Below are 16,494 nucleotides of genomic sequence, written 5' to 3' on the forward strand. Positions count from 1 at the left end.
CGGATAATTAGACGTGTGATAATTTGTTGTATGATATTTTAGTATATGATATTTTGTCATGTAAAATAATGACTGATATTTAGCCATCTAACTATGAATTAATTAATTAATTTATTAATTTATTAATTATCATATAATTCTGCTCGACTATCTATCAGAACAAATAAACTATCAGTGACACGGATTAATAGTCTCTCCATGTCAATTATATTATATTTTTATTTATATATAACGACGTCACGGACGAGAAAAGTCCCTCAAGATACTCCAAGTCTCAGTGTATTTATAATTACAAATAATCGATAATAAAAAATAGATTAAATTGCTTTCTTATTAATAATACTATTATATTAATTAACTTTTTTTTTAATTGTTTATTGCAGAATATTTTTCCCAAGTGCAATTAAAAGGTACAATTTAAATTTAACACGACAGTTGTTAATGGAACTTTTCTCCTCCAACTCTCTTTTACTTATATATACATGAGAAATAAATCAATATATGCATACATATATCGTAGTTACAACTCATACTCACGAGCTTACAATCGTTATCGTTTGTTATCAAATAATACTGAAGAGAAATGGAGTTTCATAAAGGGTAAATAGAGAACATGTTGTATTCTGTTGACTGTTGGACAGAATAACAAACTCTGTATATATATTAATATAGATATATAGGTATAGATATGTATGAAGATAGTAATTGGAAGATGAAATTTCCGAGAGATATCTAAAGCCGCAGTAACAAAGCTGGGGATTCAATTGTTCAAAGTGATGATCATATTTATTGTTGCTAATCGGGTGACATAAAAGCCTTATATATCTATTTCTATAACCAATTTAATCATATATTTATATTTATACAAGCTAATTAGTTTATACTTTTGCTATTTAATTTTTAATGAAAAAAACTTATTTTCGAGTGACCGCGTAAATACAAATAGAGATTTTTCTACACGGAGAGAAAATTATGGCAGCGGTTCCCATAATTTTGTGAAATTTTTTCCTATACCATCATAGGAATTACGACCATAAATTATGGGAGCGGTTCCTATAATTATAGGAATGTTTCCCATAATTATAGGAATAGTTCCTATAATTATGGGAATGATACCCATAACACTATAGGAATGGTTCCTATAATTATAGGAATGGTTCCTATAATTTATAGGAATACTTTCTATAATATTATGGGAATCATTCCTATAATTTATAGGAATGGTTCCTATTATTTATAGGAACCATTCCCATAAATTATAGGAACCATTCCCATAATATTATGGGAATGGTTCCTATTATAGTATGGGAACTATTCCCATAATGCAATTGGAATGGTCCTATACCATTATGGGAATCATTCCCATAATATTATGGGAATAGTTCCCATACTATTATAGGAACCATTCCTATAATATTATGGGAATGGTTCCCATATTATCATGAAAAAATTAATTTAAAGAAGTGTGGTAATCACTTCTACAATACACAGAAATATTATTAAACATAAAAACAATAAATTAAACATTGAAAAAAAAAATCGTATTTGGCAAAAAAACATTAAAATTTTTAACAAGAATTTTTTATCAGCACAAAACATTCAAGAAAATTCAAATTTTGGGAAATTTCCACACTATTGTGCAAAAAAAAAATTTTATGATATTATAGGGATGGTTCCCATAACATTATGGGAATAGTTCCCATAATATTATAGGAATAGTTCCTATACCAATATGGGAACCATTCCCATAATAGTATGGGAATGGTTCCCATAATGATATGGGAATGATTCCCATAATGGTATGGGAACTATTCTCATACTATTATGGGGATGGTTCCCATAATATATGGGAACCATCCCTATAGTAGTATAGGTACTATTCCCATACCATTATGGGAACCATTCCCATAATGCATAGCAAAACTTCCCATAATTTTCTTTCCGTGTAGCGAAACTTTTCTAGGTTAACGAAGTCGGGTTTTATTTTTATTTACAAGTTGATTTGAGGAAAAATATCTATGGGAATGCATCATGTGTGTGCACAAGAAGTAAACATATGAAAATATATAGTATGAGCGAAGTAATGCACTCGAAATGGGTGAAATGGGTTCTCGGTCAATATTTGAGTCAGTTGCACGGTCCGGAATCGCTCCTCAAATCGTAAATAGAAGAAATTCAAAATTATGCATAAAGAGATGTGAGATAGGAAAAATGAAATTGAGAAATGGAAATATTATTTAATCAAACAAACAGAGTTTTATAAATCAAGCGAATGTGCAAGTATGTTTACATAAATAAAATGAAATTTCCGGTTTCATTACACGGGCAAAAAAATTTATAATTTACTTTTATTTACGAGCTGAAAAAATTTTTATGAATCTTGAGCTCAAAAGTCAACTGATCAACACAATATATACGTATATATATTACATATTTGATATTTAACATAACATACATATGTTAATTTGACTTTTTATGTGCTTATTAAGATTCACTCGAAAAAAAAATACTATATACATACATACATATTTATACCGACATATCACACATATATATATATGCCATGACTCATAAATCAGTCAGTTTCATATTAACAATCCATTAATTAACTCGCTAATTTCGTTAGCCAGTAGTTAAAAATATGATTTCGCCTTTCAAATTTTATTATTTTTTTTTTTTTCAATAATTTAATAAAACTCACATTAAATTAAATTATTTTTCTCCTCTCAATCCCGACGAGCAGCTTGCGTGTGTACGAATGTGTTAATTAATTGCTTGGAAGATTAAAATTAGCGATAGATTAAAAAAAAAATTTAATTTAAGTTTAAAAAGTAGTTGAATAATTAATGGATTTAAAATTATTACATTATTATTTCTCTCCTCTATTTTATGTTTTTTATTAAATAAAAAAAGATATTTGTAATCGATAAATAAATTTATGCATTAAATAATTATTTAAAAATCTGAGTTTAAAATGCGCATATCAATTGCTACCAAATAAATGATATATTTTAAATGAAAATCAGTGGTTGCGCTGGTTAATTGGTTTTGTCGATCCAAAATTATATCTGTCAGTATCATATTAGAGTCATTAATTTATTTAATATTTAATATTTTTATAATTAAACATTTAAATTTAAATTTCGTTATTAGTAAACTTAATTAAAATAAAATATATCGCAGATAGTAATCCAATTTTGGGAATTAATCCCATTGGATAATTAACAGACCAGCGAAATAGCTCCCGAAAACTAAAAATCAATTATTGGTCCAATTAATTATTTAAATAATTACGATTAATTATACAATTAATTTTTCTTTTTCGCTTTTTCTGAGGCCAATCGTATTTGCGCGGGTAATTTAATTAGATCGACTATAAAATCTCGAGTATCAATTATTTAATTTGGTAATTTGCGTAATCAATTGGGTGGAGTGGGGTGGGGGTTAAAATAAATTTTGAAAATGTTAATGGTATAAACAGTTAAATAGAATTGTTTGAACGTTAAATGAACGTTGGAACGTCATGAGGAGGTGGAACAGCAGATTTACATGTTGAGATAGATAGATATTGAACATTTGCGAGTCATCGACACTGACACCTACCTAAATTGGATCGGCGAAATCGAGTAATGATTGAATACTCACCAACTCACGGCTGATCGAGATTGGCATTAATCTCCCTCTCGATCGGCCACTTTAAATTGCACTATTAAATGCCACCGAGGATCTTTACTCATCATCAATTATATTATTATTTAATTATCGTCACTGTTCTTTTTTTTCTGCTAGTTTATTAAAAAAATATCAAACGGAAATTCATAATTCAAATTATTCGCGCGCATGGGAAACTCAGCGTAAATTTTTTTTTCTCGGTCAAAATAAAAAATTTAAAAGAAAATAAATTCACCCGAGTATCGAACTCTGAAAAAAGTTCATTCAAAAAAATGTAAATTATTTTTTGTTACAAAATAAAATTTATGAACAATCATCGAAATTTTGGTAAAAGTTATTTTTCAGAGAAAAAATTTTTATTTCATTGAATTTTTCACGACCAAAAAAATTTAAGTGGTGAAAAATCCTTGGATGAAATTTTTTCCTCAGAAGTAGATAGACGTAAAAAAAAATTAAATAAATTTTGAGACTTTTTTTTAACCCATGAAATGTCTTGATAAAAAAAAATTTAACCCGAGCTTAGTTTCCCATGTGAGTTAATGCGGTAATTAAATCCAGTCAACTCAGATCCTCGTACAAAATAGTAAAATAAAATTAACAAGTTCGTTAAATTCATAAAAAAACTTTGAATTATTTTTTTAATTAATAAAATTATAAATTAAAAATAACCTAGTCCGTCTATGGATTAAAAACAAACTCATTAAATAAATAAAACAATAAACACTAAAAATAAAACCTCCCTTAAAAAATTTACCATCTAAAACATTAAATAAACGACTTGGGATAACAAATTTAGCGGGTCAAGTAGAACAAATCAGCGTTCGTAGCGACCGAAAGTAAAGATTTAAAAATTTGTTAGACAAAGTCTTAACTTAAAAAATAAAATAGACTAAATAATAAATGCTATCTCCATACTTTCTCTCTCTCTCTCTCTTTTTCTCTACACCACTCTCTCGTTATTTATATAGTATATTAATCACACCCTTACCTACACACCCGCACAGCTGCCCGTTGTCCCAAAAATCCCGCCATTTATCAGCCCAACAAAACATCCACCAGCAGCAGAACAAGGTACCGTCCGACCTTAAATATTTTTCTAAGTATTAATCAGAATGAAAAATAATTCTAATAAATTAATTAATTAATTAACTAAAAATACACATTAGGGTGGCCCGAAAAAACCGGCTATTTTTTTTTTCGAGTCTCTTATGAGAATTTTTTGATTCAAGATGTTTTAAGAAGCCTCTCCAAAAATCAGCTCAATAAAAAATTTTCAAGAGGTCGCTCACGAATTTTGAAAATATAAAAAATGATCAAAATTCGGATTTTTTTGTTCTAAATTTCTTCTTTCTCGTAGCAGCTATAGTTTAAATTTATGAAATCATGACTACGCTGAAAATTTCAGCCCAAAGTTAAAATATTTGAACGTCGCTCAAGAATTTTGAATGTTTTCGAGCGACCCTTGAATATTAATGATAAAGCTTCTCAATTTTTTCACCATTAATTTGTATCATAATGAATAAAAATACAACCCGAGATATGTAAATAATAAGTAATTTACATACTTTTTTATTTTTCAATTCAATTTTTAGGTTTTTTTGCTTATTCAAAACTTACCCAATTTCATTGTTTAAGACTGTCCTGTATATTTTCGGTCATGCAAAAGTTATATTTAAGTGAAATGACAATAATTGAGTCATAAAAAAATACAAAAATAAAAAAAAAAAAATTTGGAAAATCCAAAAGTGCACGCCTCGAACGCTCATGTTATGTTTTTTTTTAAAAGTTAAATTTCGAATAAAATTGAATATCCCGCTCTTTTCCCATAAAAATTTCCATGGTAAATATACGGTAATAAAGGTAAACAAAAAATATAAGGAGAACATTCCTGATGAAAAATGGCGGCAGTGTGTGTTTGTTTACATGTAAGATTGCCGGTTTTAACCGTAATGATTTATTTTTAAAAAAACGAGAAGGCCTACAGTAGTGATTTTCGAAAGGAACCTTCTTTGCTTATTTCTGAAAATTTTGAAAAAAAAATTAAGTAGTTTCGTCAAGTCGTTCTCGAGATATTCGTACCACGCCGTTTTTTTGAACCACAGACTAATGGACGTCCACGATAAATTTTTTTTAATGAACTTTTTTTTATATTAATACATATTAGACAAATTAAAAAAAGTATCAGGATTATTTATTAGTGTTTCAGCTTTATATTGATGTGCTTTTCATAATGTGTAAGAGTAATAGAAAAAAAATATATGCACTTTAATGAGTGGAAATCGTGTGACCTTGACAGGTTGGTTATAAAGCACAACCTCTCCGCTTCGCTTCCGAGGCGTGCAAAACTAATTCAAACTTATAGATACATATTATCAGTTAATGTTCAAAATTCTTGAGCGCCGTTTAAATATTTGAATTTTGGGTTCAAATTTTCAGCGTAGTCATGATTTCATAAATATAAACTACAGCTGCCACGAGAAAGAAGAAATTTAGAACAAAAAAATCCGAATTCCGATCATTTTTTATATTTTCAAAATTCGTGAGCGACCTCTTGAAAATTTTTAATCGAGCTGATTTTTGGAGTGCCCTCTTAAAACATCTTAAACCAACAAATTTTCAAGAGACTCGAAAAAAAAAATAGACGGTTTTTTTGGGCCACCCTAATACACATACACTGAGACGCAAAAGACCTGAGAGCAAAATTTATTGATTGCAAATAAATATTTTTTCCGTAAAAAATAAAAAAGCTCAAGAGTTTTGAGATAACCCGGGTCAAAAATAAAACTTGATTTAGACTTGGTTTACCAAGTCGAAATTTGGAGCTCTTTTCCACAAGACAAACTCGACTTTTTTTACGGAGGTATGAAATATATTAAGTTTTCGCCGTGGTTTAGACTTAACTGGCTTACTTAGTCACGATTTAAGACGAAAAAGTTTAAATCAAGTCGAAATTTACTTGGTTTAGACTTATTCGACTTAAATTTTAAGACGAAAAAGTCAAGATCAAGTCGAAATTTACTTGGTTTAGACTTATTCGACTTAAATTATAAGTCGAAAAAGTCAGAACTAAGGTGAAATAATTTTTATACATTAAGGCGAAAGTAAGGCGAATAAATGACTTTTTTTCGACTTGGTTTAGCAAGTCAAAAGTAATGTGAATGACTATCGTGCTCAAAGTAAAGACGAATAAGTTGAAACTAAGATCAAAAAAGTTCAAAAAGTTTAAAAAAATTAAATTCAAGTCGAAAAAGTCGAGATCTTATCAAAAAATCGTCGGCAAATCGATAACTTCAAAAGAAAATAAGGCGAAGCGGGCCTGAATCAAGTTTTATTTTTGACCCGGGAACGAATAAAAAAAATTAGGGAGAGCAAGGGCTGGAATCGTTTATGGTGAGCGTTCTCCAGAGATTAAATTTAAAAAACTCCCCTGGCAGTGTTTCAGTGGCACAGACGGTCGTTGATACGCAAGACGCGAACAAGCATGTCTAACCCAACCATTATATATTATATATTATTATATATACCAAGAGCGTAACTCTCTGACGACTTAAATTAAGAGGCGTTGCAATGTTAATGAATGTCCTTTACTTGCCAGCCACTCGCGAAAGAGAGTAGAAACAGAGGGAACAAGTTCGAGGCAATTTATGGGGCATATTCCCTGTATAAAAGCGCTCTGATAAGAGTCTGGGTGTTACTACCCCTGCCTAACAACCCTCTGCAAGCTAATGCCGCCTGTATGTGCACACAACTACTCAACTATCTTGTAGTATTATACAAACTACAAGAAAAGAGTGGATACTTTTATTTACCCAAGTAAACTCGCTGCCGAGTAACAGCAACTTGATAACACCCAACCCGACCCACCCCAACTCAACCCGCTTCTATGAATAAATTTTAAACATAATTAGGCAACGACGATGCTTTCATACGACAATCTTAAATCTTACGTCAATTAAACGTCAACAAATTCACTTTATTTTTTTAAATTTTAATTTACTTTTTGTCCGTCTTTAGAAAAATTTTTATTCCGCTAACGTTTTTAACAAACCGTCAATGAACTCCTCGTTATAATTTTTTTTCACTTAACACTTGATGAAAAAAATTCATAACTGCTTAACTGGCGGGTTTTTTAAAATTTTTTACGAATTGACACCTCGAATAAAGAGGTTTTATTTTTATTCATATTTATAATTAATCTTTTAATTAAAATTACTGCAGATAAAAAAAGTAACGGGACATAAAAATATATATCGAGCGCGTAACTTTTCGAGCAAATAGTTTGTGAGCTTATGAATTTACTGTGAACATACATCAAATCTGCAGTATTTTATTTTTAAAAATAAATTCCTGATAATTTTTTATAACAAAAAAAATTAATAGCGTGTCAGTGGTAGAGGTAAAAATTTTTTCGCTCGACTGTAAAAAGAATGGCTGCAATTTCGGGAATTCGCGCCGAGGAGTAATGGCTCTGGGGTGTTAATTGGCGGAAGCATTGCTAAGATTTATCATTATTTTAACGAGATATCACGTCGATAGTATACCGAGTTTTTCATACGTGACGGGAATAAGACCAAGAGTTGAATTGAGAGTTCAGTTGAGGGATCATAAGATATATTAATTACGTTGTGCTTTGAAGAGTATTAAGGAGAGATAAAATAAGACAAAAAATAAAGGGTTTGCTCGTTCATGGGAACTGGCGGTGAGCCAGACTCGTTAATCTTCGTTGTTCTCAATAAATATATACATACCCGAATATATATCTGCTATTTCAACAAACTCTTCTTCCTGCCAATGCCAAGAATTAATGCTCCGTTCAAACTCTCACCGGTATTGATCTCGAAATATTTACCTCTGGAGAATAGAAACCCTTTTTTTTTATCTCTTAACCTTTTGTAGTTAAATATATTTGATTGTCATTCGTTTAAAAATAAAAACCTACTCCGCAATAACAATAACTCCTTATTAAAAAAAAAAAAAATTATTTCGAGTAATTTCATTAATTTTTTTGAAATCAGTTGATAATTTTGTTCCGTTTCATCTGAAAAATGCAAAAATTGTTACAGAAAAAAACTGGTAATTTTTAAAAAAAAGAACTTTTGCGTCTCATTTAAGTAATTAAATATTTTTAGCAAAAAAATTTCACTGAGTATAAGCAGAAACTAAAATTATCATTATAATAGTTCGACTATTATTATTATTACCAGTATTGTAACTCACCGTACAGTAGTAGGGGAGGGTGGGGCAGAGCGGCCCCCCTGAAATTTTGACCAAAAAAAAATTTTTTTTTTCGACTAATTACTATAAATCCGAAATGTTTGCGCATTTTTACCCCTACGCATGACATTTGGGGCAAAATGGACAAGCCCAAAATTTTGAAAAAGTGATTTTTTCATATTTTTATCGTCAAATTAAAAAAAAATTATTATAATTCCACATTTCTAGCCCTACGCATAACACCTGGGACAAAATGGACCAGCCGAAACTTCCGAAAAAATTATTTTTTCATATTTTTCGGCTGTTTCTCTATGAAGAGGCAAATTTGGTCACTAAAAATTCATAAAAATTAAAATTTTTTTTTTAGTTGATAAATTTTTGAAATAAAGTAAAACTATAGAGTTGATTTTTTTTTTTATTAAATAACAATTAGTAATTAAGGTAATCGAGAGTGAACGATTTATTACACTTTAAAAAATTTTTTTCGAGTAATAGAAAACCAAAAATAGTTGTCAAAAGAAAGAAATACATTATTAATGATGAAAACAATTTAAAAAAAAAAAAAACGAAAAAAAAAATTTTTTTATCACTTTTTGGAGGGGGGCCGCTCTGCCCCACAAAAAAAAAAAAATTTTTCAGAATTTTGGCAAAATGTCCATAAATTTGTTCGAAATAGGACAAAAGTAAAGTGATCTTACGGTTGAAAGCCACAAAAAATAATAATTGGCTTAGGGGGGCCGCTCTGCCCCACCCTCCCCTACTTATTTTTTTAATAAATATTCCAAGTTCCAGAGGTTGAAAAATGTCCCGAATTGTTTGAAAAAGTTTTTAAATTTTCTGGAGCGTTTCAGTATGTCGTAGAATTTATAAAATGTTTCTGAAAATTATTATTATTACTATCGTATTGACTCAAGTATAAAAAAATTTGATAACATTTTAAAAAATAGTCTTCCGTAATCTAAAGATTTTTAATAAACTCTAAAATCTCTTCCCGCAATTTTCTGACATTCCCGAAAACCGATTCCCGGAAGCAAAACTTAGATTTCGTATGGCATACTGTGATTATTTATTTATTCATTCATTTGTTAGACGTAATGACACACGAGCTCTAAAATCTCATGAGAACAAACGTGCATATCCTGGGTACATACTTACTCCTATCGTAGTTCTCGTTCCGGATTAAATACTTTGTCAGTTGTGGGAACCCACCGGGACTAGAAACGTTGTGTTGTCTAACTGTCGCGTTGATAAACTTTATTTAACAACGTACCCTCGTAGGATACGCTCTTAAACTTTGATTAATTTATATATCCAGCTTTTGACGGAAAATTTCATTCAAAACATTTATTAAACTTTCTGCGCTGTTTTTTTTCTCGGCAAACTGACAACAAAATTGCCTGTTATACTTTAAATTCAGTATTCAATTTCCCGCCATGAATACCAAAGACGATTGAAAATAAAGTTTCGACCCCAGCAAATAAAAAACCGAGACTAAGACAATTATCTGGAAAAAAGGTGTATCGTGAGTTGAGTTTAATCCCCCGTCATGCCTCAACTCCAACTCATCTCACATCACGTCTTCCTCATTTGGCGAAACTTAACGTTATCTTGATCCGCTTGAGGGTTTTATATATCAAGCAACGTAACCGTTTATCGTCTGTCTCTATCAGTGCAACTCTACTTCAGTCATTCCTGTTAAATAAATCCTCGCTGTAGATGTAGAATAGATGCACCCTTATACCACTTCATCTCTTACACTCACCAGCAGTCTAACTTTTCCATAGACTCGTTCCTCATTGTATTGTCCCAGCTCGTTTCGAGATTCCACTTGAGCTCTCCAGTTCTCCAGGCAATATCGATCTGCTAAAATGAACTGAAAATCATTATGTATTTTTTGAAAAATTAATTGCTCTGCCTTGAGGATAAACGATATTTTATTTACTTATTACAGAACTAAAAATCATTTTTCATACTTTACGAATACTGTATTGCGCTTTAAAAATAAATTGAATTTTAAATGTATATGGTATGTGCACCGAAAAAGGTTTATGTGCATTTCAAATAGAATCCTCGGCGGGTCAAGGCAAAAACATTTTCATCCGGGTTTTAGGACCCAAGATTTCAATGTGAAATATAATCTAGTGCATTTTATAATAAATATATATTCAAATTTTAAATAAATTGTTATATAAATTTGATAACTGAATTTTTGTATTAATTAATGAGTAGACGAAATTAGTACAGAATTTCTATGAAAGTTTTACTTCCCAAAATTTACATGATTTTCATTGAACTTTTCAAATTTTTCTGATATTACATTTTTTACGGCTTTTCCATTTTACCCGAAAAAAATCGATTTTTCTAATCGTAAATTCAAATAAACCGGAGACGTGATAATTTATTATTCTTTTGTGTCAGGCAGAGTGGAATGTATTTTTTCACAACAAAAAACTAAAAGTCCAATAGTGTTGATTCTTTTTTCTATTTTTCAAACAAATGCTCGAGTATTGTTCTAAATCGCAGGGTAATTTTTTACTAAAAAATTTTGTCAATATGTACAAAGCGGTCGAGACTGTCAATTGTGAAAATGTGATTTTGTAAGCTTAACGTAGTAAATGCAGAAGGGAATCGAACTTGAAATTCCCAATCGAACAATAGTTGCGAGTCCTGTGGTCAATTCCCCGCCCGTCAGCGTCACTAATTCACTTTATTACTCGCAGTCCTACTGTTCATTACCTCACATTTGATCGTTCTTTTCCGCGGTAATACACACTATAAATACACTTTTACAAATTACCTATTGTCGTTAATGGTCAAGTTAACTTTTTCGTTGCTACCGATATAAAACATCAATGGAATTACATTTATAACTCATTTCAAATCACAGAAAACTACGCGGAAAAAAATTTTCTTTAAAAATTACCGTTAAATTCACTGTAATCTTGGGACATAATGCAGCGCTTTTATTTATTACCATTTTTGAAATAAAAATTACAAAAAAATTTATTTATTTTGTGGTAGACTTCATAAAATTTACCGAAAACCGAATAAAATTTACAGTAGACTACGGTAAAATTTATTTTGGTCGTGCCATTTGTCCCACGATTACAGTGAATTTAACGGTAATTTTTAAAGAAAATTTCTTTCCGTGTATTATTTGCATCGTGAGAAAAGTTTTAGTGCATTCAAGTGTGAAGTTGGCGGCACGAGCCTAAGGCGAGTGCTACCAACACTCGAGAGTGTACAATTTTTCCGATAAATGCGCGAAAAAAACGCCGTTTTATGCCTACAGGCGACATTATGCCTCCAGTTTTGAAAAAAGCGCGCAATTAAAGAAAACCGTTGCTGCGCAAGCTTAATTGCCCTGCGCATGCGCAATGTAAAAGCAACGTCACTTATAAAATGACCTTGGGCTTGCTGACAAGACAATTTGTCGTAGGTTAGGAATTGGAAGATCTCGTGATTTAAAATATTTATAAGCATCACTGCGACCAATCAGAATCGATCAGGCGAAAAAATAAAATTTTATGAAACTGTTTATGCATCAGCGGCAAATTTTTCGGGCGATTATTGAATAGAGTATTTTATATATTTTCAGAATACAAAAATATAGGGTAGAGGTACCATTTCTGGCCACTGCTCCATTTTTGGACATGTGATACTTTATTTTAATTAATGAAAAAATATAAAATATAATTTTCACTGTCAGTGTGATAAAAATATCTTCCTACACTATTTAAAAATGAATTATGTCACTTTGTCTTTCACAAATTTATTTAAATTTTACAAGTGTCCAAAACTGGCCCTAAAGTGGCCAGAAACGGCACCTCTACCCTATAATTTTATGCATTAAATGAAAATATATTTTAAAGCTTAAATTTAATAATGGTTAAATAAAAAAAAAGTAATAAGCAGTAAAAAAAAAATAACTGGGAAAAAAGAATTACAAGTGTTATTAAATTTCAAGTAGTCTCATCATGTCTCCGTAAATCTCATATTTCATGGCCTTGTTCAAACCCTAAAGTACCACTCGAAACTGGCTTTTCGACCTGATAAACCACTCTCATACTCACCGACTACAATTAAATTGTTAGGTCATTTATTAAAATTTATTTTAAAAATAAACAAAAATTAAAGCTAAATAATTTATAAATTTTAAAAAAATATCTACGAAGCTTTGACTTAGCGGCAAACTGCAAGGCACCTTGCATCCATACTTTACCATGATAAGTATAAAAAAAAAAAAGTAGGACATGTGTTGATAAGTATTTGTGCTATGTGTGTTAACAAACTTTTTAAATCGTACTAAATAAATATTTCATATAAATATGTATTAAAATGTTGCATGTTTTTACTCTGGATGTTTTGCACTGGATGTTTAACTTTTTTCCACGATACGTATTTGCCAGTAACTTTTTAATAAATTTTAATTAATTAATTACTTACTATGTATGACAGTAATAATAATAATAATAATAAATATTTATTATTATTATTATTTAAATAATAAAATGAATGAACTGCTGAATGTATGAGTGTAACGGCATTGCGCATTTGAGTAAGTACGCTTATGATCTTTCGTCTCTTATTTTCTTCTTCACTTTTCTTAATCTATTTTTATCAATACTTTTATTATTATCATTATTAGTTTATTCGTATTTTTATTTAATCGTTTTACCCGAGTTATTTATAATATTTTTTAACAGAATGAATGAACGAGTGAATTAAATACTCGATAAAAAATATCGACGATTAAAAATCATTAACTTTTTATTTTGCATCAGTTATAAATATACTAATTTATTTATCATCCGGCTTTTCATTGAGAATATTTAGTATGAAAATGACAGCAGTAAAAAAAATTCTCAATGAAAAGTAAAATAATAACGTAGATAAAATAAAAATAAAAAACACCAACTAATCGCTGTTTATTTTTTTGGGGAATTTTTTTTTTTAAAAAAAAAATTCCTCATTAATTAGGGACGTACTTCAACTGCATAATGTTCATGGTGGCGAGCAGTGTGGTCCTAACAGTCCTGGTGCTCAACTATCATCACAGGACGGCGGATAATCACGAGATGCAGCCATGGGTAATTTAATAACGATTGATAATAATTAACGTCAACGAGTAGACTGACAGATTTGAAATTCACGTGCGCAGTAGTCACGTTTGCGCTGTCACTGATTGCTAAGTAACTTAGCCGGTGTCTTTGAGCTGACCAATGCCTCCAGAGGACCCTCGGTCTGTTTGATCCTTTGTCTTACAACTGTGGGGCTGCTCCGGTCGCTCTCGTCCCCGCTATTGGCTTAGACTGATAGCGATGGTAATGATACAGGTCTCACACAAGTTGTATTAATTGTAGGTCAAAGTAGTCCTGCTTGAATGGCTTCCATGGATGCTGGGTATGAGCAGGCCTGGGAGAAACATCACATGGAAAACCATAACAAACAACCGCAAGATGCGGGAAATGGAGCGGAAAAATAAAAGTAGCAAGAGCCTCATTGCAAACGTTCTTGATATGAACGACGATTATCGATTGAAGCCCACGGTGTCTAGTGTCAGTTCAACTTACGCTCGGTAATTTATTTATTTTTCTACTAATTTATGCCTAGATATATTTACTATTTATAAAAAAAATATATTAAGTTTTTGATTAAATTTATCTTTGAAATGAAACTGTTGAGAAAATTTGCCTGTGATTTCTTTGTCCGAAAAAAATATATTTGAAATTTTTTCTACCAATGACATTGCGATCTGAGGTTATTGAGTTTCATGATGCCGGATAGAGATCTCATGATAAAAGTAAATTAAATGCATGGAAGAAATGAGAAAAAGTAAAAATGGTACAAAAAATCTAGTGGTTCTTTCCTTCTCTCAGTTTAAGATTATCTATGATAGAAAAAATAACTTAGTCATAGGTAACATCTTGCTAAATTTAATTAGATCTACTCAGATTTCTGTAGTTTTTTCAAGTCGAACTTTTATTAGTTTCATTTTTGAACTTTGTCTGCATAGATTGAAATAATAAAAAAAAATTTTAACGACGTACACTTATACAAAAAATTAAAGGAAAAAAAAAACTCTGAAAAACGAGATAAAACAAGAATTTTTTTTATTTTTTTTTTTTTTTCTCTTTACCTTACCAGGTAAAATTTTAATTTCCAGGGTTTTTAGGGGTACATTAAGCTGTAAAATTACCTGGCAACATTATTTTTTTAATCGATACTTCCAGAATAGCGATGAGTTGACGAAAAACCAGAAAATGGCCATTTTTTAAGGGTTTTTCAAATGGATATCAAGGATGAAAAAAAATTTTTTTTTTTAAAAATCAAAAATGGAGCTTGTAGGGAATTTATTCAAGTTTCTCAAACTGTCCTTCAAATTATTGTGCGACCATTAGTTGCTGAGATATCGATAATCAAAGACAAAAGGATCCTTTTTCATTTGAAGGCTGATATCTCAGCAGCAAACTGTCGTACAGAGAAACAAAAAAAAGCAAATTGTAGCTGAATAAATTTCCTAAACGAGCCATAAATTCGTTTTTTTGGAAAAATCTTTCCCGGCCCCGTAGACCTAAAAAACAAAACCAAAAAATTTAGAAAAATTTTGTCTCGACCTTTTTCTTATGATTCCGCAAAAACCGTGGCTCAAAAAAATATTTTGCTGGAAAATCTTTAAACTACAGATTTCAAGCTTCAATTCGCTTTTTTTATTTTATTGATACGATCATTTTTCACGAAAATACAACCTTCCAAAAATCACTAAAAAATTTATAAAACTTTTTTCTTCCTTTAATTTTTTGGATAAGTGTAGATCCATAATTATTGACTCTAATCCCATTTTTATCCTTGGACTTGAGTATAAAATGACATAAATATTATTGTGTCTAGTAATGCATGAATTTATCAAACATAAAATTTTTTTAAAAAATGAAGAATTTTGTTTTCACGTTCGTTCAATATCAGAAACGTTTTATCAGAGTCGACGACTAGAACGTGGGGTAATAACAGAGATAGTTGTATTGTGGGAATGTAAAAGTGCAAGTAGTGAAGGTTCGCGGACGAGCCAGCGGAGCGCGTTTACTGATCGATATTGGGTGTCACAGTAGAGTAGAGAGAAAATATCGATGGGGAATTTTACAACCCGTGTCCCGATGGAATACCAGAGAGTACATGGATTGATACGAATAATTGATTTTAGCACCTCGGGTCACGACACGCCTCGCAGACCGACCACCGTCGAGGAAACCACTATCGGGATGCCCTACAATGGGACTTCTTGTCATTACAGCGAGCTCAAGAATATACTAAGTGAGCTACAGTTTATTACTAAACGTATGAAAAAAGCCGACTGGGAGGCTGAGGTCATCAGCGATTGGAAGTTTGCTGCCATGGCTGTTGACAGGTTGATTAAATTCACTTTTTATTTTATTACAAAAAATTATCTACCAATGCAAAGAATCCCTCTCCAATTTTTCGAAAAAAATTAGGGTAAAATGGGTCATTCAAATTTTTTTTTTTAAATCCAGTTTTAATTTTCGCTCAATTGAAGTAAAAGTAATTTTTTTTTTTATTTCTACCCGATGGCCCATTTTACTCTAAATACAT

At 30.6% G+C, this 16,494-nt stretch overlaps 1 protein-coding gene across 2 annotated transcripts in view; it reads left to right on the forward strand.

Annotated features, from left to right (window-relative positions):
- The window catches only part of LOC130678752 (acetylcholine receptor subunit alpha-type acr-16-like), a 171,817-nt gene that overhangs the window by 152,198 nt on the left and 3,125 nt on the right, over nucleotides 1-16,494 (forward strand). For both annotated transcript variants that reach the window (XM_057486195.1, XM_057486197.1), the window contains exons 9-11: nucleotides 13,867-13,976; nucleotides 14,250-14,464; nucleotides 16,088-16,291. In XM_057486195.1, the coding sequence (XP_057342178.1) occupies nucleotides 13,867-13,976; nucleotides 14,250-14,464; nucleotides 16,088-16,291 (529 nt within the window). The remainder of the gene's footprint in view (nucleotides 1-13,866; nucleotides 13,977-14,249; nucleotides 14,465-16,087; nucleotides 16,292-16,494) is intronic.

The sequence above is a fragment of the Microplitis mediator genome, chromosome 2, assembly GCF_029852145.1.
Source record: "Microplitis mediator isolate UGA2020A chromosome 2, iyMicMedi2.1, whole genome shotgun sequence".
NCBI classification, from domain to species: domain Eukaryota; kingdom Metazoa; phylum Arthropoda; class Insecta; order Hymenoptera; family Braconidae; genus Microplitis; species Microplitis mediator.